The 26908-nt window shown below is 44.4% G+C and overlaps 1 protein-coding gene across 1 annotated transcript in view; it reads right to left on the reverse strand.

Annotated features, from left to right (window-relative positions):
• Positions 1-26908, reverse strand: part of JPH2 (junctophilin 2) — a 92218-nt gene that overhangs the window by 52830 nt on the left and 12480 nt on the right. Inside the window, exon 2 of the mRNA XM_060190447.1 lies at positions 2070-2856. Within this exon, the coding sequence (XP_060046430.1) occupies positions 2070-2856 (787 nt within the window). The remainder of the gene's footprint in view (positions 1-2069; positions 2857-26908) is intronic.

A 26908-nucleotide genomic window follows, 5' to 3' on the forward strand; every position in this document is an offset into this window, starting at 1 on the left:
TATGGAACATTTTTTTCCCCACCAAGGTTATTACTGGAGCTCAATGTCTGCATGACTCCACGGCTCCCAGCAGCCTCACCCCTTTTTATTTTTCACTGAGAAAAGACAAGAGGAGAGATATCTGTAGCACTGTTCCACCACTCAAGAAGTTTGTACCTTGCAGGTGGGGATCAAGGACTTGAGCATGGCAATGTGTACTGTGTACTTACTGTGTGAGTCACGGGAATTTTTTTTAAGTGGTAGATTAAAAGCAAATTACATTCATAACACATTTTGCACTAGGTTGCAAAAATGTGAGACTTTCTAAGAAAACACCCAGCCAACTGAGTGAGAATCTCCTGTGACAGGTAGTTCAGGGCTGGACTACATCAGTTCCTAAGGGACTCAGGTTTGACTTAAATTAGATGAGCAACGCAAGAAATGAAGAGTAGTCCAGGCAAAGAGACCAGCAAGAACAAAATCCCTCTGACAGGAGAAACAAAGAAGGGTTTGACATCAACATGAGTCATGCAGAGAGAGGGAAAAAAAACTATGTTTAGAGCAGAAGTGATAGAAAATGATTCTGGATAGGAGGATAGGAACCAGATCGTGAAGGCTACTCACTACAAGACAAGTCACCTTCTCTCTCTGAGTCTCAGGTAGTTTATCTGTGAAAACAGACATAAAAGCAATCCTGATCTTAAAAGATCTTTAAGGAGACTGAATAAGTCAATATCAAAAGCCAATTAAAACAGTGTCATGCACATAGCTGGTGCCCCAGATGACTGGAGACCTTGGAACTTAGCCTGAAGTTTGATGAGAAGACATAGGGAGGGTTGACTGTGGGTGGAAGGGTGGGTAATAAGTGGTTGGCAAGGTGGGTGACTGAGTGGGCGAATGGGTAACATAATTAAAAGTTGAGCAGCCTAAGAAAGGGTGCAGTGGATGAAGCACTGGACTCTCAAGCATGAAGTCCTAAGTTCAATTCCTGGCATTACATGTGCCAGAGTGATGCTCTGGTGTTCTCTCTCTCTTGTTTAAAAAGGAATAGGAGGGTGAATGAGTAAATGAGTGTACAATAAGCAAATGGTGTTTTGGGATGTGTGGTTTGGGAGTGGATGGCAGAGAGGTTCAGTAACTGGAGGTGGCTAGTGAATGAATGGGGGAACGTGGTGGTTGGGACAGATGTCTAGGTGGCTTCACGGTGACTGGGTGATGGGGTAGTCGAGTCAGCAAAGAAGTGGATTGAGTGGGTGGGTGGAGTGAGGAGGTGTTCAAGTGGTCAGCTGGTCAGGTGACTGACCAGAAGGGGTAAGTGAATGAACGGTGGAGTGAACAGATGAAGAGGCTGAGCAGGTGACCTCAGAAAAGTAAACAATTGGGGTCCGGTGGTGGCGCACCTGGTTGAGTACACATGTTGCAATGTTCAAGGACTCGGGTTCGAGCCCCTGGTCCCCATCTGCAGGGGGAAAGCTTTGCGAGTGGTGAAGCAGGGCTGCAGGTATCTCTCCGTCTCTGTCCCTCTCTCACTCCCTTCCCTCTCGATTTCTGGCTGTCTCTATCCAATAAATAAATACAAATAATATAATAAAATTTTTAAAAAGAAAGAGGGGCCGGGTGGTAGAGCAGCGGGTTAAACGCAGGTGGCGCAAAGTGCAAGGATCGGGGTAAAGATCCCGGTTCGAGCCCCCGGCTCCCCACCTGCAGGGGGAGGGGTCGCTTTGCAAGCGGTGAAGCAGGTCTGCAGGTGTCTGTCTTTCTCTCCCCTCTCTGTCTTCCCGTCCTCTCTTCTTTTCTCTCTGTCCTATCCAACACCACCACCACCAATGGTAACAATAACAAGGGCAACGAAATGCGGGGGGGATGACCTCCAGCAGCAGTGGATTCAAAGTGCAGGCACGGAGCCCCCAAGGCAAAAGAAAGAAAAGAAAAAGAAGAGCGACAGACAGACAGAAGCAAGCAGCTGCAATAGCCCTTTCAAGAGCATGGAGGGCGGGCAGGCGGCTGAGGGCGGAATCCTCGGAGCCCGGCAGAGCGCGACCCCGACCCCCGCCCCCGCCCCCGCCCCCGCCCCCTCAGGCGCCTCCTACCTGGAGGCCGCGATCTCCGCCTTCTGGCGCGCGATGGCGGCGGCGCGCTGGGCGCCCTCCACGCCGTGCTCCACCTTCTGGCGGACGCGGCCGCTCTTGAGCGGCAGCACGCGGCGCTTGGCGCTCTTGATCAGCACGTTGTGGCGGTACTTGCCCTCCTCGCGGCGGCCGTCGGGCAGCGTGGTGCAGCCGTAGCCGTGGCGCAGGTTGTCCAGCCACTCGCCTTCGTAGCGCAGGCCGCTGGAGCGCTCGCTCACGCCGAAGCCCGAGCGCTTGTCGTTCTTCCACTCGCCCATGTAGGTCTCCGTGGTGGTGGCGTCGATGTCGGCCTCGAAGGGCGCGGCGGCGTCGTCGGCGCCCTCGCCCAGGCTGGCGGTGGACGCGGCGTCGCTGGCGCCCGAGCTCAGGTCGCTCTTGAGGAAGCTCACGCGGCTGCGCTGGCTGCCCAGGGACGCGCGCGACTCGGAGCGCCGCAGCCGGCCGAGCAGCGCCCCCCGCTGGAACAGGCCGCCCGGGCCCGGGGCGCGCGCCGCCTCCGCATTGGCCAGCAAGCTGAGCGCGAAGCCGCCGCGCGGGATGCTGGGAGAGAGCAGCGCCGGGCCGTCGGCGGGCGAGGCGGGCGAGGCGGGCGAGTCCGGGGCCACCGTGCCGTTGCTGTGCTCGCTGCGCAGGGACGACAGCGACGTGCGCAGGGGCGAGCGCACCACCACGGCCATCCCGTAGGGCACGCTCTGCCGCACGCCGTAGCCGTGGCGCATGCCGTTGGTGAACTGGCCTTGGTACGTCCCTGCGGGCGAGGAGAGGGCGCGTCAGTGTTGGGGGGGGCCTGCAGCGTGCACGGGGTGAGCGGGGGCTGCCAGGGCCCGGGTGGGACAGGCCGTCCCCGGGGCGCGAGGAGGACCAAGCTCGGGAGGCTGATGGGCTGAGCTTCCGTGAGTGTGCAAAGGTGCGAGGGTGCCAAGTGTGCGAGGATGTGAGTGGGTGAAGACACAAATGTGCAAAGACGCGAGTGTGCGAGGGCTCCAGTGTGCAAGGATGTGAGTGTGTGAGGACACAGATGTGCAAAGATGTGAGTGTGCAAAGGCGCGAGTGTGCGAGGGCTCCAGTGTGCAAGGATGTGTGTGAGGACACAGATGTGCAAAGACGTGAGTGTGCAAAGGCGCGAGTGTGCGAGGGCGCCAGTGTGCAAGGGTGTGAGTGTGTGAGGACACAAATGTGCACAGGCGCGAGTGTGCGAGGGCTCCAGTGTGCAAGGATGTGTGTGTGAGGACACGTGTGCGAGGACACAAGTGTGCGAGGGCGCCAGTGTGCAAGGACAGGAGTGGGCGCCACTTGCAGGGGGGATGCTTCACAACCGGTGGAGCAAGGCTGCAGGTGTCTCTCTCTCTCATGTATCTCCTCCTCAGTTTCTCTCTCGGTCCCGATTAACAATTTAAAAAAAAAATTAATGTTAGAAAAAAACAAGGAAAAGGAGGAGGTAGTGGAGAAGGAAAATAAGAATGAAGGAGGGAGAGTCGGGCGGTTTAAGCGCACGTAGTGCAAAGCGCAAGGACCGGAGTAAGGATCTGGGTTCAAGCCCCCGGCCCCCCACCTGCAAGGGTGTCGCTTCACAGCCGGTGAAGCAGGTCTGCAAGTGTCTTTCTCTCCCCCTCTCAGTCTTCCCCTCCTCTCTCCATTTCTCTCTGTCCTATCCAACAACAATAATAACTACAACAATAAAAAACAAGGGCAACAAAAGGGAAAAATAAATATTAAAAAAAATTTTTTTTAAAGAATGGAGGAGGAGAAAGAGCTTAAGTGGGCAAGCCAAAAGGAGCTGCACTGTGCTGGCAGTATTTTCATTGATGGGGTTACAGGCAGAGGGATGGCTGTTCAAGTGGGTATCCAACAACCATTCATAGGTCACACAATGGTCATAAGTGGACAAAACAAAGATTGTGTAAGTCTAAGTAACACTGTGCAATGTGGTGTGTAGTACCGGTGAGACCCAGGACACCCTGAGGTCAAACAGGTGGGCAAAGACGAGACTGCACAAGCCGGGGGGGTGTTTGTATGATCGTTAATATTTCTGTCGGTGGGAATGCACTGAGTCTAGTGTGCAGCTTCGATGAGGGTGAGCTGTTTGACAGTGTGAAGTTGTGTGAGCAGGTAAGTCTTGAGTTTGAGCAGATTTTGAACCCCACAAGACAGAATAAACGTGTGAGAGCATGAGTGTGCATAGCAATGAATTTGTGCCGTAGTGTGAATGTGCTTGTTAGCAGAAATTTGACATCATGAGTGTGCAAGGCACTGCATACAGAGATGAATAAGATCAGTGAGAATGGTTAGTGGGTTTAAGCTACTAGTCCCCACCTGCAGGCGAGGGAAGCTTCACAAGCAGTGAGGCAGTGATGCTCTTTCTCTCTCTCTCTCTCCCTTCCTCCCTCCCCTCAATTTATCTGTGTCCTAAAATAAGTAAGGCAGAGCCAGGTAGTGGCACACCTGGTAGAGTGCATACATTACAGTACATAAGGACCCTGGTTCTAGCCTGCAATCCCCACCTGCAGGGGAGGAAGCTTTGCAGTTGGAGAAGCAGTGCCAAAGGTGTGCCTCTCCCTCTCACTCCCCCACCTTCCACTGCCTCTCCCTCCCCCAGTTTCTCTCTGTCCTATCAAATAAATAAGTAAGGTACAATGAGAGATTATTAACAAGAACAGGTAATAAAAACAATTATAACAAAAATGCAAACCACAGTACTAGATCATTATGATAAAAATTAATTGAAGACCTCTCTCTGAAAATATCTTATTGAACATAACATTTTCAAACAGCTTTCTGTAAATGTCTTATTAAACATAATGTTTTCAAACGGGCTAACTAAAAACCACAGAAGACAAAACCCCAGCAAAGGGGGACTGCTGTGTCGGAACTCACTCACGAGTGGGCACTGAGTGCTGTGTGTACACAGTGAGGTGGGTACCCGGGACCCCATGGAGGTGACTCCAAGGGTATGTGAGAGGTCCTGAGCATCTCAAGGCATCTGAGTGTTAAAACACAAAGTGATATGAGGAGGCTCAAAGCTGAGTGAGTGTGTCATGTTGTAAGCACTAGTGAAACCAACACTGTGAAGGTGACATGTGAGATAGTGTTGCATACAAGAGGTCAACGGCGACGGACAAGAGGACAGCGGTGATGGCCTCTTGTGCCTGAACTCCTGGGAACAATAGTCTGCATTCATAGGCTGCCATGTGAACAAGGATAACGGAGAGTGGTGGCTTGGAACACAGACTCTGGAGCCAAGATGCTGGCTTCAAACCCTGCCCTTAATAGCTGTGTGACCTCTCTGGGGCTGCAGGCATATTGCAGTGTCATTTACTTAAATGTGTTGTATTCATTTCTTTGTGTGTGTGTGTGTGTGTTTGTGGATTTGTGTTTGTTTTGTTTCATAGCACCAGGGATTTGCATATGCAAAATCTCACTGCTCCTAGTCTGTTTTTTTTTTTTTTTCATTCTTTTTCATTTAAGAGAAAGAGACAGACAGACTATACTACCACTCCATCAGCTATGGAACTTGCACTGATCCTGTAGTGCTCTTGTGGAGTGCCAGGGCTCAAACCCAGGGCCTCACAAATAACAAGGTATAGGCTCTTATCAGGTGACTTCTCTTCCAGCTGCAGCATGGGGCTTTTCTTTGACAGATGTGCTGGGGGATTAAACTCAGGACCTTTATCACCAAGTACCCCCAGCACCCCTCTGGGAAAGGGGATCTCTCTGTCTCAGCATCCTGATCTGTCAGATAGAACTAATAATTACCTTTTACACCATAGAATTGTTTAAGGTTTAAATGAAAAACTCTGAAAGAAATGGTAAGTGTATGATATTTTGATCTTACAAAGTCATGCTAGTCACTTACACACTAGCTGTTTAAGCTGACCCACTACTGACCACATACCTTCCTCCTCCTCCACCCCACTGTAATATGCTGCATTCCCCTGGACTCTGTCCTGAACCTCCTTTCCCCAATCCTCCCTGGTTGCTGATGTTTTATTAACTGCCTGCTGCAATATCTTACTGCTTATCTGAAATCAACCCCCACCCCTCACTGGCCCTAGAAGCCACACAGTTACCTCTACTCATCATCTCCTCACACCCCCACAGCCCTGTCCCAGCCTCCTAGGCTTCCTCTTCCTAGCAGGCACCACCATTGAAAGCCACTTCTCAGGGACTGGTTGGCAGTGCATCTGGTAGAGCGCACATGTTATAATGTGCAAGGACCCGGGTTCAAGCCCCCAGTCCCCCACCTGCAGAGGTGAAACTTCACAAGTAGTGAAGCAAAACTGCAGATGTCTCTCTCCTCAATTTTCTCTTTCCCTCTTAACTTTTCTCTATCTCCATCCATGTAAATAAATAATTTTTTTTAAATGATAGAAATATTAACAGAAGGGAGTCGGGCGGTAGCGTAGTGGGTTAAGCTCATGTGGTGCAAAGCGCAAGGACTGGTGTGAGGATCCCGATTCGAGCCCCCGGCTCCCCACCTGCAGGGGCATCTCTTCACAGGCGGTGAAGCAGGTCTGCAGGTGTTTGTCTTTCTCTCCCCTTCTCTGTCTTCCCCTCCTCTCTCCATTTCTCTCTGTTCTATCTAACAATGACGACATCAGCAACAACAATAATAAAAACAAGGGCAACAAAAAGGAAACAAATTAATATTTTAACAAATGGTATTAAAAAAAGAGATATTAACAGAAAAGGGAGAAAGGGAGGAGGAGAGGAAGAGAGAAAACTTCCGCTGCCTTCACCTTTGTACCTTCAGTGTGCTGGACAGAGCCTGATACACAATGCTAATTGAACTGAAGGGGAGTGGGTATAGTCGTTTGTTTTAAACACACACAGACACTCTCCCCTAATGGACCAAAAACTCAAATGGCCTTCTTCACAAATGCCCAGGGTGGCTGGTAACCTAACAAACAGCCCCAAGGAAAAAGACTCCCAAGCTCAACCCACCAGTCATGCTCTTGTCTCTTCACTGCCTGTTCCCTTTGCCTAGAACTCTTTTCCCCAACCCACTAGGGAAAGAGAGAGACAGGCTGGGAGTATGGATCAAACTGCCAACGCCCATGTCCACCAGGGAAGCAATTACAGAAGCCAGACCTTCCGCCTCTGCACCCCATAATGACCCTTGGGTCCATACTCCCAAGGGGATAAAGAATAGGAAAGCTATCAGGGGAGGGGATGGGATATAGAGTTCTGGTGGTGGGAATTTTTGTGGAGTTATACCCCCTCTTATCCTATCGTTTTTGTCAGTGTTTCCTTTTTATAAATAAAAATTTTTAAAAAAGAAAAAGAACTCTTTGCCTCCAGATAGCTTTTAAAAGTCTTGGCTCACTGAGACCTAGCCTGTTTAAATTCAATCTAGTCTATTTCACGTTGCAGCTAAAGAAAACAAAAACATGGGGCCAGGTGGTGGTGCACCTGGTTAAGCACACATATTGTAAGGATGCAAGTTCAAGTCCCTGGTCCCTACCTGCAGGGGGAAAACTTCACAAGTGGTGAAGCAGTGCTGCAGGTGTCTCTCTGTCTCTCTCTACCTCCCCCCTCAGTTTCTCTCCATCTATATCCAGTAATAAAAAACAAAACAAAAACATCTCTCCAAAGAGATCAGTGTACACTTAACATTCATAGCAGTACAATTTGTAATATCCCAAACCTGGAAGCAACGCAGATGCCCAACAACAGATGATTGGCTAAGCAAGTTGTGGTCTGTATACACAATGGAATACTGCTCATACACCTCTCAAAAGTCCTGAGAGACAGGTCCCCTGAAGATGATGTTCATTTACTGGAGAGAAAGCTGGTGGTTGGAGAAGTGAGGTGACCTGAGTCAAGAAGCAGAATCCAAACCCAAGTCTATCAAGTCTATCATGGTCTGCAACCATGGCCTCCATCCTGTCTGCACTTCAGAAGGGTTAGCTTATGTTTCTCATTTTATTTTTTTCTTATAGCCTAATAATGTAGATTTTGCCTTTTTGTTTGTTTGCTTATGGCATTGCTGAGGATTGAACCTATGACTTTTGTGCCTCAGGCAGGAAACTTGTTTTGCATAACCATTATGCTGTCTCCCCAAACCCCTTTTGCTTATTAACACCTCACCTCTGGAGTGTAAGTTCTGTAAAGGTGGGGGTTACATTTCTTTGTTGTTATTGTTGCTGCTGCTGCTGCTCACTGTTCTCTGTGTCTACAACAGTACCAAGTAGGTATTCAGATATTGGTTGAATGAATGCATGAATGAACACCATGCATCCTGCAACTATTCTTTCTGCTGTATCCATCTGTAAACAGTTCTGTGGAGATGACTGGAGAGTTTCAAATGACTCCTAATAAAATCCATCCAAGAAGGCACAACAGTTAAAGACACCAGAGGCCAAAATTCACACCCACACCTAGCTATGCTCCTTCCTTCCACCTCAGAAGAAGAAAAAAGCATATAGTAGTCCGGGAGGTGCATAGTGCATGAGGTCCTGAGTTCAATACCTGGCAGCACATGTATCAGAGTGATGTAAACAAAGAAAAAGGAAGGAAGGAAGGAAGGGAGGGAGGGAAGGAAAGAAGAGAAAACATAAAAGGGGAGAGAAAACTCTAGAATAGAGAAGGCAGTAAACTGGGGCAGGGTGGTGGCGCACATGGTTGAGCACATATATTACAGTGTGCAAGTAACTGATTTGAGCCCTGAGTCCCCAGACCCCACCTGCAGGGGGGAAGCTTCGAGAGTGGTGAAGCAGTGCTGCAGGTATTTCTCAGTCTCCCTCTCTATCTTCCACTTCCCTCTCAATTTCTAGCTGTCTCTACCCAATAAATAAATAAAGATAATATAAAAAGTTGAAAATTAATAAGAGAGAAGGCAGTAAACTGAGGCAAAAAGAGCAGACACCTAATCTCTAGGCTGGGCAGGTTTGTGAAATTCAATCAACCAGTCTACCTTTAGTTTAAATTTGGCTTGAGATGGGTTGACATGGCCCCTTTAAGCCCAAGAAAAACTGAGATTGCAACAGGAGAGCAGCTCTTGGACACCCATTGGGGAGGAAACGGCCAGGCTATATGAGGAAACTTACAAGCAAGTGGCAAGAGTCACAGACACCCAGGGGAGGTCAGGAGTGACAGGTCCTAAGAAAGAGGAAAAGCCAAATGCTAGGGCCCTCCCCATCCTGACTCTCTAAGACAGGACAGGAAGAACATAGCAAGAGAAAGTAAAGGTGGACCCTGCCCACCACCATCTATGGCAGTGCATCCTCTGATTACTCAAGGGCAGGTCACTCACTTGGCCCGGTAAAGCCCGCAGGGCTCTCCAGTGCCTGAGTGAGTGTGCCTGCCAATGCCCATGTCTCCTGAGCCATCTTGAATGACTCTCCAGTCATGTTCTCCTTCCCACCCCAGCAACTTTACACTTGGCTTTCCTTGCTCCCTGACATTCTCTTTTCAACCCTTCCTTTGTCAATTTTGTTAAACATGTCAAGTTTGTTTGTTTATTTGCCACTAGGGATACCTCTGGGGCCCAGTGCTTGGGGTGGCCATTGCTTCCTCTTTTTTTCTTTTTCCCTTTCTTTTTTTTTACTAGATAGGACAAAGAGAAATTGAGAGAGGATGAGGAGATCGAAAAATGAGACAGTGGTCCGGGAGGTGGTGCAGTAGATAGGGAATTGGACTCTCAAGCATGAGGTCCTGAGTTTGATCCCCACCAGCACATGTACCAGAGTGATGTCTGGTTCTTTCTCTATCTCCTCCGATCTTTCTCATTAATAAATAAATAAAATATTTTTTAAAAAAGAAAGAAAAATGAGAGAGAGAGACTCCTGCAGACCTGCTTCACCACTGTGAAACATCCCTCCTACAGGTGGGGGTTGGGGACTTGAACCCAGCTCCTTGCACATTCATTCAGGTGTGCCACCATCTGGCCCCCTTAGGCTTCATCTTAAATGTGACCTCAGGAGTCAAGCGGTAGCACAGCGGGTTAAGCACACATGGTGTGAAGTGCAAGGACCAGAGTAAGGATCCTGGTTCAAGCCCTGGCTCCCCGCCTGCAGGGGAGTCACTTCATAGATGGTGAAGCAGGTCTGCAGGTGTCTTATCTTTCTCTCCTCCTCTCTGTCTTCCCTTCCTCTCTCCATTTCTCCTGTTCTATGCAACAATGACAACAACAACAACAACAATAAAACAACAAGGGCAACAAAAGGGAAAATAAGTAATAATTTTTTTTTTTTAAATGTGACTTTCTCCAAAAAGACCTATTGAACTGTATGCCCTGAGCACTGTCCTGTGATGTCATCTCACACTGTGCATCTTCTTAGCACTTTTCCCAATCTCAGTTAAACGATTATGAAGAGCGTTTGCTCACTGTCAGCTTTTCCCTATCAGATTTTGATTTCCCAGAGGGACTCCCGGCTACCTTATTACTGCTGTGTTCCCAGCATCCAGGGGAAATTCCAACTGAGAGGAAGCTCTCAGTAAACATCTGGTGAATCTGCACCTTCTCCAGAGTGAGACCCTTCATTGCCCCAGGGCCAGGAACTTCAGCTTTTCTTTTCCTTGGTGACCCAGCACATGATAAAGGCTCAACAGCAACTGGCAGCAGCCCCCAAGCACATGGCAGGTCTAGATTCTGCAACTCAGACTCTGGGAGTTACCAGGGTACTAGTAGCCCTTGGCAAGTGGAGGTCTGCCCCTCAGATAAGGCTCCTAAATTTAATAAAACTTAAACATTTTTTCCTTTGCAGTTGCCTTTCTGGCTTTCTGTGAAATAGCCTAGGTTTTTATTTTATTTTTTTAATCATTATTTATTGGATAGAGACAGTCAGAAATCAAGAGGGAAGGGAGTGATAGGGAGGGAGAGAGAGGGAGAGGGAGAGAGAGAGAGACCTGTAGCCCTGCTTCACCACTCACGAAGCTCTCCCCCTACAGGTGGGGGTTGGGGGCTTGAACCCAGGTTCTTGAGCATTGTAATGTGCACTCAACCAGGTGCACCACCACCCAGCCCCAATAGCCTGCGTTGATACTTTAACACTGAATAGCTCTAAAACCCACATAAATTATTGAAGCCCACCGAGCCTCAGCTGGCATTGTAAATGGAGATAATGATACTAGTTTACATAAGTGCTCATTCCTTTGAATTTGTCAGGTATTTGCTTTGGCCCTAGGGTGCTGGGACTAAGATATAAATATACATGGTGTCAATAGGGACTTAGATGGTTACATAGGCTTTGGCGATACATACTCCCTGGATCAGGTAGATGGAGGTAAATAGTTCACTCTATACACAGAATATTTTCAAAAATGGGAGTTACTCTCTGCCCTAATCCAACTCTCTAGCTCTTTTCTCTACTCTGACATCATTTTCGCAGACAATGTTTTTATCCAACTTCATCCTAGCTATCAAACTCAAGCAAAAACTACCATAGTTGTGGGCCCTAAAAAACATGCCTAAAATGGACTTCTGAACTTTCTTCCACCCAAAGATCCCTAATCTCACATGCTCTGTTCCTACTTTTTGGTTCCTGTTCATTGACCATTTTGTCTCAGTTTATGTCCTGCCACCTTCCAAACATCAAGTTAGAGACACTACCATGATTCCACCCCCACTTTTCTGGGCTGACAACCTCAGCAATGTATCCTGGAAGCTCACTTCTCCAGAGCTCTACCCCAGTAAGGAAAGACAGAAACAGGCTAGGGGGTATGGGTTGACCTGTCAATGCCCATGTCCAGTGGAAAAGCAATTACAAAAGCCAGAACTCCTATTTTCTGCACCTCAAAAACAACTTTAAGCCATACTCCCAGTGGGAGAGAAATGATAGAAGGAAAAGGATAAAAGGGCTATGAATTCCAACTCCATCAGGTCCCAGAGAGAGAGGGCGGAAAAGGGGAGAGATATTTGGATAGGTTATGTGTGGCTTGGCAGGGAAGAGAGGATTGGACCTAGAAGAAAAAGGGGTTTCGAGAGTTCAATGAAAATGAAGACACAAGCTATCAAAATATTTGGGACACAGCTAAAGCAGTCCTAAGAGGGAAATTCAGAGCTATACAAGCACACATTAGGAAACAAGAAAAGGCACAAATAAACAGCCTGATTGCACATCTTAAAGACCTAGAAGAAGAACAACAAAGGAATCCTAAAGCAACCAGAAGGACAGAAATCACTAAAGTTAGGGCAGAAATAAATAACATTGAGAATAGGAAAACCATACAAAAGATCAATGAAAGTAAATGTTGGTTCTTCGAAAGAGTGAACAAAATCGACAAACCTTTAGCCAGACTCACAAAACAAAAAAGGGAGAAGACCCAAATAAATCGGATAGTAAATGAAAGAGGAGATATCACAACAGACACTGCAGAAATTCAACATATCATGCGAGGCTTCTATGAACAACTATATGCCACCAAGCTAGAGAACCTGGAAGAAATGAATGATTTCCTAGATACCTACCAACTTCCAAAACTAAGTAAAGAGGAAGTGGATAACATGAACAGGCCCATCACAGCTAATGAAATTGAAACAGTTATCCAAAATCTTCCCAAAAATAAAAGTCCTGGACCAGATGGTTTTACAAATGAATTCTACAAAACTTTCAAAGAAGAACTAATACCTCTACTTTTAAAAGTCTTCCAGAAGATTGAAGACACTGGAATACTCCCTGCAAGCTTCTATGAAGCCAACATCACCCTGATACCAAAAGCAGACAGAGACACAACCAAAAAAGAAAACTACAGACCAATATCTCTGTTGAACATAGATGCGAAAATATTGAACAAAATTCTAGCCAACAGGATACAGCAGTATATCAAAAAGATTGTTCATCATGACCAAGTGGGGTTTATCCCAGGCATGCAAGGTTGGTTTAATTAATATACGTAAGTCAATCAATGTGACCCACCACATCAACAAAAGCAAGACCAAAAACCACATGGTCATATCAATAGATGCAGAGAAAGCCTTTGACAAAATACAACATCCCTTTATGATCAAAACACTACAAAAAATGGGAATAGATGGAAAATTCCTCAAGATAGTGGAGTCTATATATAGCAAACCTACAGCCAACATCAAACTCAATGGTGAAAAACTGGAAGCATTCCCCTCAGATCAGGTACTAGACAGGGCTGCCCACTATCACCATTACTATTCAACATAGTGTTGGAAGTTCTTGCCATAGCAATCAGGCAGGAGCAAGGAATTAAAGGCATACAGATTGGAAGAGAAGAAGTCAAACTCTCCTTATTTGCAGATGACATGATAGTATACATGGAAAAACCTAAGGAATCCAGCAAGAAGCTTTTGGAAATCATCAGGCAATACAGTAATGTGTCAGGCTATAAAATTAACATTCAAAAGTCAGTGGCATTCCTCTATGCAAACACTAAGTTAGAAGAAATTGAAATCCAGAAATCAGTTCCGTTTTCTATAGCAACAAAAACAATAAAATATCTAGGAGTAAACCTAACCAAAGAAGTGAAAGACTTGTATACTGAAAATTATGAGTCACTACTCAAAGAAATTGAAAAAGACACAAAGAAGTGGAAAGATATTCCATGTTCATGGGTTGGAAGAATTAACATCTTCAAAATGAATATATTACCCAGAGCCATCTACAAATTTAATGCTATCCCCATCAAGATCCCAAGCACATTTTTAGGAGAATAAAAAAAATGCTACAAATGTTTATCTGGAACCAGAAAAGACCTAGAATTGCCAAAACAATCTTGAGAAAAAAGAACAGAACCGGAGGCATCACACTCCCAGATCTCAAACTGTATTATAGGGCCATTGTCATCAAAACTGCTTGGTACTGGAACATGAACAGACACACTGACCAGTGGAATAGAATTGAGAGCCCAGAAATGAGGCCCCACACGTATGGACATCTAATCTTTGACAAAGGGGCCCAGACTATTACATGGGGAAGGCAGAGTCTCTTCAACAAATGGTGGTGGAAACAATGGGTTGAAACATGCAGAAGAATGAAACTGAATCACTGTATTTCACCAAATAAAAAAGTAAATTCCAAGTGGATCAAGGACTTGGATGTTAGACCAGAAACTATCAGATACTTAGAGGAAAATATTGGAAGAACTTTTTTCCGCATAAATTTTAAAGACATTTTCAATGAAACGAATCCAATTACAAGGAAGACTAAGGCAAGTATAAACCCATGGGACTACATCAAATTAAAAAGCTTCTTTACAGCAAAAGAAACCACTACCCAAACCAAGAGACCCCTCACAGAATGGGAGAAGATCTTTACATGTCATACATCAGATAAGAGTTTAATAACCAACATATATAAAGAGCTTGCCAGACTCAACAACAAGACAACAAATAACCCCATCCAAAAATGGGGGGAGGACTTGGACAGAATATTCACTACAGAAGAGATCCAAAAGACCGAGAAACACATGAAAAAATGCTCCAAGTCTCTGATTGTCAGAGAAATGCAAATCAAGACAACAATGAGATATCACTTCACTCCTGTGAGAATGTCAATACATCAGAAAAGGTAACAGCAGCAAATGCTGGAGAGGTTGTGGGGTCAAAGGAACCCTCCTGCACTGCTGGTGGGAATGTCAATTGATCCAGCCTCTGTGGAGAACTGTCTGGAGAACTCTCAGAAGGCTAGAAATGGACCTACCCTATGACCCTGCAATTCCCCTCCTGGGGATATATCCTAAGGAACCCAACACATCCATCCAAAAAGATCTGTGTACACATATGTTCTTGGCAGTACAATTTGTAATAGCCAAAACCTGGAAGCAACCCAGGTGTCCAACAACAGATGAGTGGATGAGCAAGTTGTGGTATATATACACAATGGAATACTACTCAGCTGTAAAAAATGGTGACTTCACCGTTTTCAGCCGATCTTGGATGGACCTTGAAAAAATCATGTTGAGTGAAATAAGTCAGAAACAGAAGGATGAATATGGGATGATCTCACTCTCAGGCCGAAGTTGAAAAACAAGATTAGAAAAGAAAACACAAGTCGAACCTGAAATGGAATTGGAGTATTACACCAAAGTAAAAGACTCTGGGGTGGGTGGGTGGGTGGGGAGAATACAGGTCCATGAAAGATGATGAATGACATAGTGGGGGTTGTATTGTTAAATGGGAATCTGGGGAATGTTAGGCATTTACAAACTATTGTATTTACTGTTGAATGTAAAACATTAATTCCCCAATAAAGAAATAAATTATTTTTTAAAAAATGGGTCTGTTCCGGAACTTCCAGCATGATGGCATTTGTTCCGTTCTGCTTCCTGGCAGGGTCCCATTAAATACACGTTTCTGGAAACAGTGACATACTTACTTCATAAAAAAAAAGAAAGAAAGAAAAAAAAAAGAAAAAGGGGGCAATTATGTACAAGTGTAGACAGTTGTAGAGATGACAACTAACCTATGTCTGCAGCCTTGGGAGAACTTCAGATGTTTGCAATGGAGGGACTTGGGATTCAGAATTCTGGTGGTGAGAACAGGTGTGAAATTATACCCCTGTTGACATGTAATTTTGTAAATCAGTGTTGAATTGCTAATGAAAAAATAATAATTAAATAAACTTGGTGCCTGCCCTCAGGAGATCTAAAGTCTAATGCCAAAGGTAGAGTTGATATAACCAGCCAATTACAAAAATAAGTATGGGGGTGAGGGAGGTGAGCAGTGGCACACCTGGTTGAGCATTCAGAACCCTGGTTCAAGCCACTGACCCCACCTGTAGAGGGGAAGCTTCACAAGCAATGAAACAGTGCTACAGGTGTGTGTGTGTGTGTGTGTGTGTGTGTCCCTTTCTACCTCTTCTCTCTCAATTTCTATCTCTATTCAAAATAAATCATCAATAAAAATATTTTTAAAAGATAAGCATTAGAGAGTCCAGTGAAATAGCTCAGTTTGCTATGTGTCTGACCTAGGTTCAATCCCAGCCTCCAGTGCACTGAAAGAAGCTTAAGTGCTGTGGTCTTTTTTTACATACATTCTCTCTCTCCCTCTCCCTCTCCCTCTCCCTCTCCCTCTCCCTCTCCCTCTCCCTCTCCCTCTCCCTCCTTCCCTCCTTCCCTCCCTGCCTCCCTCCTTCCCTCCCTGCCTCCCTGCTTTTCTATCTGGGAAAGAAATTAAGTAGAAATTAAGAGAGATAATGGCCCAGGTGCTGGGTGGCGATGGAGTGGGGAGAGGTGGCTGACCACTGCTGAGTGAGTGAATGATTATGTGAGGCAGCTGGCACTCCGTGAGTACTCAGAAAGGCTAACTTTCTGGCAGATGGAGTCTTTGCTCAGAAAAGCTGACCCAGAAAAGGATTAAGTGGGAAGGTGAAAAGGAGCCAGGGAGGGTTAAGAGAACTCGGGGAGAGAGAGGGTGTCAGGACAGTGGCACACTGGGTTAAGTGCACAGAGCATGAAGCGCAAGGATCCCAGTTCAAGCCCACAGCGATAAAGCAGGTCTGCCGATGTCTCTCTGTCTTTCTCCCTCTCTGTCTTTCCCTCCCCTCTGAATTTCTCTCTGTCCTGCCCCCCACACACACACACACAAAAAAAAAACGGAGAGGAGACTGGTTCTAGTTTTCTCGTTAGGTCTCTTGTGAAAAGCAGGTGAATGGCCTGCAATGCCCAGGTTTCATAGGTTTGGGCACACCCCTGACTTAGGGGAAAAGGGTCTCAGAGCTTCAGTTCTTGAGAGGAAGAAATTTTGAGGACCAGGGGTCCAGCGGTAGTGCAGCGGTTAAACCCACATGGCACAAAGCACAAGGACCGCATGAGGATCCTAGTTCGAGTCCCTGGCTCCCCACCTGTGGAGGGCGGCGATTGATTGATAGACAGTGAAGCAGGTCTGCAGGTGTCTTTCTTTCTCTCCCTCTCTCTGTCTTCCCCCTCCTCTCTTGATTTCTCTCTGTCTTATCTAACAACAGCAGTGACAACAATAACAACCACAACTAGGGCAACAAGGGCAACAAAATGGGGGAAATGGCCTCCAGGAGTAGTGGATTCATAGTGCAAGCACCCAGCCCTAGCGATAACCCTGGAGGCAAAAAAAAATTAAAAGAAAAAAGGACTTATTCACCAGTGACAACTGTCTCCATACTCCTACAACATACACAGCAGAATCAGTTCTGGAACCCACATCAACAGACTCATCCTTCTGACCAGAGATTATGACCAATTGATGTGAACAGTATATGGTGCTTTTTTTCTGTCTTGTTATGTTTTGCCAGCAGTGTTATTGCTGAAGTTTGGAGCCTGCATAACTCCATTGGACCTGGCAGTCTTTTTTTTTTTTTTTTTTTTTTTTGGTAGCAGGGGAAAGACAGATACCTGTAGCACTGCTCCACCATTAATGAAGATCCTCCACGGCGGGTGGAGACCCAGGGCTTGAATCCTGATCCTCGCACAGGGTAACATTTTGCATTCTACCTGGTGAGCCATCACCCGCCCTCTGGACAATATATTTTAAAAAGTATCTCAGATTCTAATATGCAACCTTGGGTGACCTCCAATTAACCAACAAGCTTCAGTAAAACCTGCTAATGGGTGCCTTTAGCACCCTGAGGAGCCAAATGATGTCCACACTCTAGCAAGTTCACATGCTCCTGTATCCACACACACAGCTGTGTGTGTTTCAGGCTGTCTCAAATCTGTTGACTTCGGTTATGCTCATGATTAAGATGATCTATCACACTTTATTATCTAAACAGCAGACTTTGAGTGTATAGAAAAACAGGATTTTATTTCTGTATAAGTACCACGCGTTAACCAATTGCACCACTGGAGCTCCAGGATTTTATTTCTTTGAAAGAAGCTAAAAGCTTTTGACTGTCCATAAAGAAGAGACCCTAAAAATTGCTCTCAAGTTTGGTATGAATAACTATAAAAGATTAGGAATGAAATTACAAAAATCTAAACATTTTCTATACTCAAATTTTAAGAGGCCAACAGAACCTAGAGATTATAGATTATTCATGATGGGAATGCAAGTGAGACTGAAAAAAAAATCTGTTTAATAAAGGCCTTATAGCCAAATGATTAGTGAGTGAAAAAGGAAAGATTGGCTATATTGTGTGTCTGTGTGTGTGTGTGTGTGTGTGTGTGTGTGTGTGTGTATGCACATGTGTATATATATGGTTTAAATCAAATCATTATATATGTAACATTTTTAAGAATCTTCATCTGTTTTCACTGACTTATTCAATTACTGGTAGCTTGATGGCCTTGGTGGAAATATTGATATGATATAAATTGACTAATACTATGAGTTAGGTTTGGTTGTTTTTCAACATACCAGCAAGTGCCTTAAATATAGAAGTCTTGGGGGCCAGGCAGTAGCACAGCGGGTTAAGCGCACATGGTGCAAAATGAATAGACTAGTGTAGGATCTCTGTTCAAGCCCTAAGCTCCCCACCTGCAGGGGTTTTGCTACACAGACAGTGAAGCAGGTCTGCAGGCTTCTTTCTCTCCCCCTCTGTTTTCCCCTCCTCTCTCAATTTCACTCTGTCCTATCCAACAACAATGAAATAATAATAATAACAAGGGCAACAAAAATGGGGGGAGATGGCCTCCAGGAGCAGTGGATTCATAGTGTAGGCACCGAGCCCCAGCAAAACCTTGGAGGCAAAAAAAAAAGTCTTCTCAGGCAACCCTGGGAGACTAGTCATTTCTCTGAGTGCTGAGGTACTGTGTCTTGCTACCTCCGGATATGCATTCTAACAGCAAAGACTAGCATTGAACAATTATTGAATCACAACAGGGATTAAGTAATGTCAAGGGAAAGTAGTAGAGCTAATAAACTCTTAAGGGGAAGAACTTTGGTCTTGATATTTAACGGTCTGAGTCTGGTCTTGCATAGTTATCATGGAAGCCTTCCTTGAGGAGTTGAGCTCTACAGGAAGAATAGCGTTTCACTGGTGCTAGGGGACCCACACTATGCCAGGCAAAAGGAACATCGGCTGCAAAGGTTTGAAGGTAGGGATCGAGTATGTGTTCCAGAAAAAGCCAGACCAGGACTTGGTAGGGTGTATGTCTTCACATATACATGGTCCAGGTTCATGTCTCAGCATCACATGGGAGTACTGTGACACCAGGAGAAGGTCGATCTCTCTCTCTCTCTTTCTCTCTCTCTCTGTTCCGCCTTCCCTGCCTCCCTCGCCTCTCTGCCTCTATCTGAAATAAAAGGAATGAAAACGTCAACGTAGGAATCCTGGGATTGCACACATGCAAGGTTCCAGTGCCATCCTCCCTCCCTCACCCCCAAATGCCGTGGCTGTCACGCAACCCACTTCTTTCCCCTTTCTGTGTCCACAACAGGCATTAACTAGTTGACCATGATGCTGAATTCTAGTAGGGTCCCTTCAATCTCCCATCACCAAGCCTCCAAGCAGCCACGACCAGTTTATCTGGTGTTGCATGTAAGGGACTAAATCTGGCTCATCCTCCTTTGTTTAGAGGAAGAACCTTAGGCCCAGAGAGGTAGAGGGGTCTGCCCCAGGCCACACAGCCAGGCAGTAGCTCGGTGGGGATTGAAGACCAGACCTCCTACCTTGCTCCTTCAGTTCTGCCTTGCCTCAAAGAGCTGAATACCACAGAGTGGAAAGGAACAAAAAGCTATCACTTGGGATCTGACAGGATCCTAGAGGACTCTGCTAGAACCCATCAAACACTTTTTTGTATCCCCAGAAGCCTCTCATCATGTCCATTTATAAATGTGTATGTTTTGGTGGGGGAAGGAGTTTTTTGTTTTGTTTTGTTTTTTTTGTTTTTCTACCAGAGAACTGCTCAGCTCTGGCTTATGGTGATGTAGGGATTGAACCTGGGAACTGGAACCTCAGGCATAAGAGTCTCTTTACATAACCATTATGCTATTTATCCCCACCCGGCGGAGGGGGGGGAGATTTTTAAAAATTACCAAAGTCATATTTCCTTGCATAAAATCAAAATTAGAAGACTGATTACAATTTAAAAATTGGCTGGGAGATAGCTCACCTGGCAAAGTTCACACTTGTTACACATGAAACCATGGGTTTGGGAGCCAGGTGGTGACATACCTTGTTAAGCTCACATTACTACAGTGTGCAAGTACTCAGCTTCAAACCCCTGGTCCCCTCCTGCAGGGGGGGGAACTTCATGAGTAGTGAAGTAGTTTCAGGTGTCTCTCTCCCTTTATCTTCCCCTTCCCTCTCAATTTCTCTCTGTTTATCCAATAATTGATCAATTTTTTAAAAAGGCTTTGGGTTTGAGCCCCCAGAACCACATAGAATCAACATGGGTGTCACTGGGGAAGCTCCATGGTTGATAGAATGGTATTATGGTATCTGTTCTCTCTGTTTTTCTCTTGCTCCTCCTCTCTCTCTCTCTCAAAGAAATAAAAGGAATGAAAAAAAACTGGGTTAGGGAGGTCACTCATCAGTGGTATCACACATGTGCAAGGCCCTAGATTCATCTCTGGCACTGAATTAAAAAAACAAACCTGTATCAACCCTGCAGAAACAGTCATGTTCCCAATAAGTAAATATATATTTACAGATCAGGAGCTTCTCCTGGCTTAGGAAAGTCCATTGTATCATTTTTAGGACTTCTGTACTGTGGCTGTTGAACCATTGATAGTTTGATGGCTATGGTGGAAATATTGAAATGATGGAAATTGACCTATTAACAATATAGATCATTCAAGGTCTTCATTCCAAGCCTATTCATATAAAAAGATGATGAGGTAATGAACTTAACTGTTCCCCACTCTCCATATCCCATCACAGAGAACTGCCTATGACACAATAGGCACTCAACAAATAATTGCAGAAAGGCTCTTGATCACTTAAAATGCCTTAGGTCCCAGTCCACATGAGCATAACTGCCTGTCTTTGTGATGGCTTTATTAATAGTATTACATGGTCTTGGGAGTTCATTTATCAGTCCTTTGGGAGAGCATTCAGACTGCACTTCCTTTTCCCTCATAGTGATCCCACAGACTTGCTCTCTGGCTCCCCTGCAAAGTGGCACCAAAGTCCCTTCCCATGGCTCCCAAACACTGCCCCTTCCTGTCAAAGCTCCTCTGTGTCTGGTTTCCCAGAATCACACTAGGCGACCCCAAGCAGAGGAGGAACTGGAGGCATTTGGAGACATTTGTGAGCATCTCACAGGAGTAGGGTCGGGGTGCTACCCTTAAGGTAGGATTCGATTCGACTTCCGGAGGCAGAGCTACGAGCAGCAGATCGCTTTCTCTCCTCTCCTCTCCTCTCCTGGATCAACTAGGAATACCAAAGGAGACCACCCGGACCGAAACAAGACAGGACTAGAATGACCACAGAAACCCAGTAAATCACCCGTGAGTACAAACACGCGTGGCTGGTGACAGAGAGGAGAGAGGGGCCTAAGGAGAGATTAAGTGACTGCTAACAGTTCGACAGTTTGTCAGTGGAGACACCACCTCCAGTCTGCTCCACCAACAAGGGGACAGCTGAAGGGAGGAAAGGACTCCCCAGAGACTCACCAAATACAACTCTGAGTCTCCATTGCTACTACCCTCAGAATCTGGAGCAGCAACAGGGAGGGACACCAGGGCACAGAGATCTAACCGGGAAACTCAGGAGAAGACCTATACCTCGGTGGCATAGCTGAAGGGCTGTGAAAGTCTCTTTGCATAACCACTGGATTATCTCTGCCACACCCTGCTTTATCTCTTGGTCAGGAGTCATTGATTAAGCCAAGAAGCCTATTGATAGTTTAAAAGCCCTCAGGCTACCATAGCCTACAGGGGAAAAAAAAAAAGGCTTTTACACCACTGAACTCCAACTCAGGGATTGAAAAAACTGTTAACTTATATAAAATGGTTAAAACAACAAGAAAAAATAATGGAGACTCCAACCAGGACAAGAGTCCAGCTAAAAGTCCTCCAGAGGGCGAAGCACAAAACAACGAGTTCAACATCCAAACATTAGCTAAGGAAATAATAACAGGAGTGAGTAAAGAATTTGAAAAAATTGTAATCAGAACTGCAGGAACAACAAATGAGAATATGGAAGAAAATTCTAATAATCTCATGGTTATTAGAGAGCTGAAAGCTGAAATCGCTGAGCTAAGAAGGCAACTAGCTGAACAAGCTAAAACAGTATCAGAGCAGGGCAACAAAATAGATGAACTCCAGAAAGCAGTAGAGGGCAGAGAGAATAGAATCAATGAGGCTGAAGACAGAATTAGCAAGATTGAGGATGAATTAGAGACAACTAAAAAAGAAGTAAGAGATCTCAAAAAGAGATTAAGAGATACTGAAAACAACAACAGAGTCCTATGGGATGACTTCAAAAGAAACAATATACGCATTATTGGCTTACCAGAGGAAGAAAGAGAAGGGGAGGAAGAAAGCGTTCTCCAGGCCATAATAGCTGAAAATTTCTCTAGTCTAGACAACACCAAAGACATAAAGATTCAAGAAGCCCAGAGGGTCCCAAACAGAATTAACACAGACCTAAAGACACCAAGACATGTCATACTTAGATTGGAAAGGAATAAGGATAAAGAAAGGATCCTGAAGGCTGCAAGAGAAAAACAAAGAGTCACCTACAAAGGAAAACCCATAAGATTAGCAGCAGACTTCTCCATACAAACACTACAGGCCAGAAGAGAATGGCAAGATATCTATCGAGTGCTCAATGAGAAAGGCTTTCAGCCAAGAATACTATATCCTGCTAGATTGACATTCAGACTAGATGGAAGCATCAAAACCTTCTCAGACAAGCAACAGTTGAAGGAAGCAACCATCACCAAGCCTGCCTTGAAAGAAGTTCTGAAAGGTTTCCTATAAACAACCAGACCACCACAAATAGAACATATATCAAAACACTCTAAAACTCTACAAGAATGGCGTTAAAATATCTTCAATCTTTGATATCAATAAATGTGAATGGCCTGAATTCACCTATTAAAAGACACAGAGTAGGAAGATGGATCAGAAAACACAACCCTTCAATATGTTGTCTACAGGAAACTCACCTAACGCAACAAGACAAACACAGACTTAAAGTGAAAGGATGGAAAACTATCATTCAAGCCAATGGCCCACAAAAAAGGGCAGGAACAGCTATTCTCATATCTGACATGATAGACTTTAAAATAGATAAGATTAAAAAAGATAGGAATGAACACTACTTAATGCTCAGAGGATCAGTCAATCAAGAGGACTTAACAATTATTAATATCTATGCACCCAATGAGAAGCCATCTAAATACATCAAACTTCTACTGAAAGAGCTACAGCAATATATTAACAGTAACACAATCATAGTAGGGGACTTCAACACCCCACTCTCTCAACTTGACAGATCATCCAGGCAGAAAATCAGTAAAGACATAAGGGAGCTAAATGAAGAGATAGATAAACTAGAACTATTGGACATTTTCAGAGTCATTCATCCCAAGAAAATGGAATACACATTTTACTCAAATCCACATGGATCATTCTCAAGGATAGACCATATGTTAGGCCACAAAGACAGCATCAGCCTATTCAAGAGCACTGAAATCATCCCAAGCATCTTCTCAGACCACAGTGGAATTAAACTAACACTTAACAATCAACAAAAGATTAGTAACAGTACCAAAATGTGGAAGCTCAACAGTACACTTCTTAACAACTTCTGGGTCAAAGAGGAAATCAAGGAAGAAATCAAAATTTTTCGAGAGTTCAATGAAAATGAAGACACAAGCTATCAAAATATTTGGGACACAGCTAAAGCAGTCCTAAGAGGGAAGTTCATAGCTATACAAGCACACATTAGGAAACAAGAAAAGGCACAAATAAACAGCCTGATTGCACATCTTAAAGACCTAGAAGAAGAACAACAAAGGAACCCTAAAGCAACCAGAAGAACAGAAATTACTAAAGTTAGGGCAGAAATAAATAACATTGAGAATAGGAAAACCATACAAAAGATCAATGAAAGTAAATGTTGGTTCTTCGAAAGAGTAAACAAAATCGACAAACCTTTAGCCAGACTCACAAAACAAAAAAGGGAGAAGACCCAAATAAATCGGATAGTAAATGAAAGAGGAGATATCACAACAGACACTGCAGAAATTCAACATATCATGCGAGGCTTCTATGAACAACTATATGCCACCAAGCTAGAGAACCTGGAAGAAATGAATGATTTCCTAGATACCTACCAACTTCCAAAACTAAGTAAAGAGGAAGTGGATAACATGAACAGGCCCATCACAGCTAATGAAATTGAAACAGTTATCCAAAATCTTCCCAAAAATAAAAGTCCTGGACCAGATGGTTTTACAAATGAATTCTACAAAACTTTCAAAGAAGAACTAATACCTCTACTTTTAAAAGTCTTCCAGAAGATTGAAGACACTGGAATACTCCCTGCCAGCTTCTATGAAGCCAACATCACTCTGATACCAAAAGCAGACAGGGACACAACCAAAAAAGAAAACTACAGACCAATATCTCTGATGAACATAGATGCGAAAATATTGAACAAAATTCTAGCCAACCTGATACAGCAGTATATCAAAAAAATTGTTCATCATGACCAAGTGGGGTTTATCCCAGGCATGCAAGGTTGGTTTAATATACGTAAATCAATCAATGTGATCCACCACATCAACAAAAGCAAGACCAAAAACCACATGGTCATATCAATAGATGCAGAGAAAGCCTTTGACAAAATACAACATCCCTTTATGATCAAAACACTACAAAAAATGGGAATAGATGGAAAATTCCTGAAGATAGTGGAGTCTATATATAGCAAACCTACAGCCAACATCATACTCAATGGTGAAAAACTGGAAGCATTTCCCCTCAGATCAGGTACTAGACAGGGCTGCCCACTATCACCATTACTATTCAACATAGTGTTGGAAGTTCTTGCCATAGCAATCAGGCAGGAGCAAGGAATTAAAGGAATACAGATTGGAAGAGAAGAAGTCAAACTCTCCTTATTTGCAGATGACATGATAGTATACATGGAAAAACCTAAGGAATCTAGCAAGAAGCTTTTGGAAATCATCAGGCAATACAGTAATGTGTCAGGCTATAAAATTAACATTCAAAAGTCAGTGGCATTCCTCTATGCAAACACTAAGTTAGAAGAAATTGAAATCCAGAAATCAGTTCCTTTTTCTATAGCAACAAAAACAATAAAATATCTAGGAATAAACCTAACCAAAGAAGTGAAAGACTTGTATACTGAAAATTATGAGTCACTACTCAAAGAAATTGAAAAAGACACAAAGAAGTGGAAAGATATTCCATGCTCATGGGTTGGAAGAATTAACATCATCAAAATGAATATATTACCCAGAGCCATCTACAAATTTAATGCTATCCCCATCAAGATCCCAAGCACATTTTTTAGGAGAATAGAACAAATGCTACAAATGTTTATCTGGAACCAGAAAAGACCTAGAATTGCCAAAACAATCTTGAGAAAAAAGAACAGAACCGGAGACATCACACTGCCAGATCTCAAACTATATTATAGGGCCATTGTCATCAAAACTGCTTGGTACTGGAACATGAACAGACACACTGACCAGTGGAATAGAATTGAGAGCCCAGAAATGAGGCCCCACACCTATGGACATCTAATCTTTGACAAAGGGGCCCAGAATATTATATGGGGGAAGCAGAGTCTCTTCAACAAATGGTGTTGGAAACAATGGGTTGAAACATGCAGAAGAATGAAGCTGAATCACTGTATTTCACCAAATACAAAAGTAAATTCCAAGTGGATCAAGGACTTGGATGTTAGACCAGAAACTATCAGATACTTAGAGGAAAATATTGGAAGAACTTTTTTCCGCATAAATTTTAAAGACATTTTCAATGAAACGAATCCAATTACAAGGAAGACTAAGGCAAGTATAAACCTATGGGACTACATCATATTAAAAAGCTTCTTCACAGCAAAAGAAACCACTACCCAAATCAAGAGACCCCTCACAGAATGGGAGAAGATCTTTACATGCCATACATCAGATAAGAGTTTAATAACCAACATATATAAAGAGCTTACCAGACTCAACAACAAGACAACAAATAACCCCATCCAAAAATGGGGGGAGGAATTGGACAGAATATTCACCACAGAAGAGATCCAAAAGGCCGAGAAACACATGAAAAAATGCTCCAAGTCTCTGATTGTCAGAGAAATGCAAATCAAGACAACAATGAGATATCACTTCACTCCTGTGAGAATGTCACACATCAGAAAAGGTAACAGCAGCAAATGCTGGAGAGGGTGTGGGGTCAAAGGAACCCTCCTGCACTGCTGGTGGGAATGTCAATTGGTCCAACCTCTGTGGAGAACAGTCTGGAGAACTCTCAGAAGGCTAGAAATGGACCTACCCTATGACCCTGCAATTCCCCTCCTGGGGATATATCCTAAGGAACCCAACACATCCATCCAAAAAGATCTGTGTACACATATGTTCTTTGCAGCACAATTTGTAATAGCCAAAACCTGGAAGCAACCCAGGTGTCCAACAACAGATGAGTGGATGAGCAAGTTGTGGTATATATACACAATGGAATACTACTCAGCTGTAAAAAATGGTGACTTCACCGTTTTCAGCCGATCTTGGATGGACCTTGAAAAAATCATGTTGAGTGAAATAAGTCAGAAACAGAAGGATGAATATGGGATGATCTCACTCTCAGGCCGAAGTTGAAAAACAAGATTAGAAAAGAAAACACAAGTCAAACCTGAAATGGAATTGGAGTATTACACCAAAGTAAAAGACTCTGGGGTGGGTGGGTGGGTGGGGAGAATACAGGTCCATGAAAAATGATGAATGAAATAGTGGGGTGGTATTGCTAAATGGGAATCTGGGGAATGTTG

The sequence above is a fragment of the Erinaceus europaeus genome, chromosome 1, assembly GCF_950295315.1.
Source record: "Erinaceus europaeus chromosome 1, mEriEur2.1, whole genome shotgun sequence".
Classification (NCBI taxonomy): Eukaryota; Metazoa; Chordata; class Mammalia; order Eulipotyphla; family Erinaceidae; genus Erinaceus; species Erinaceus europaeus.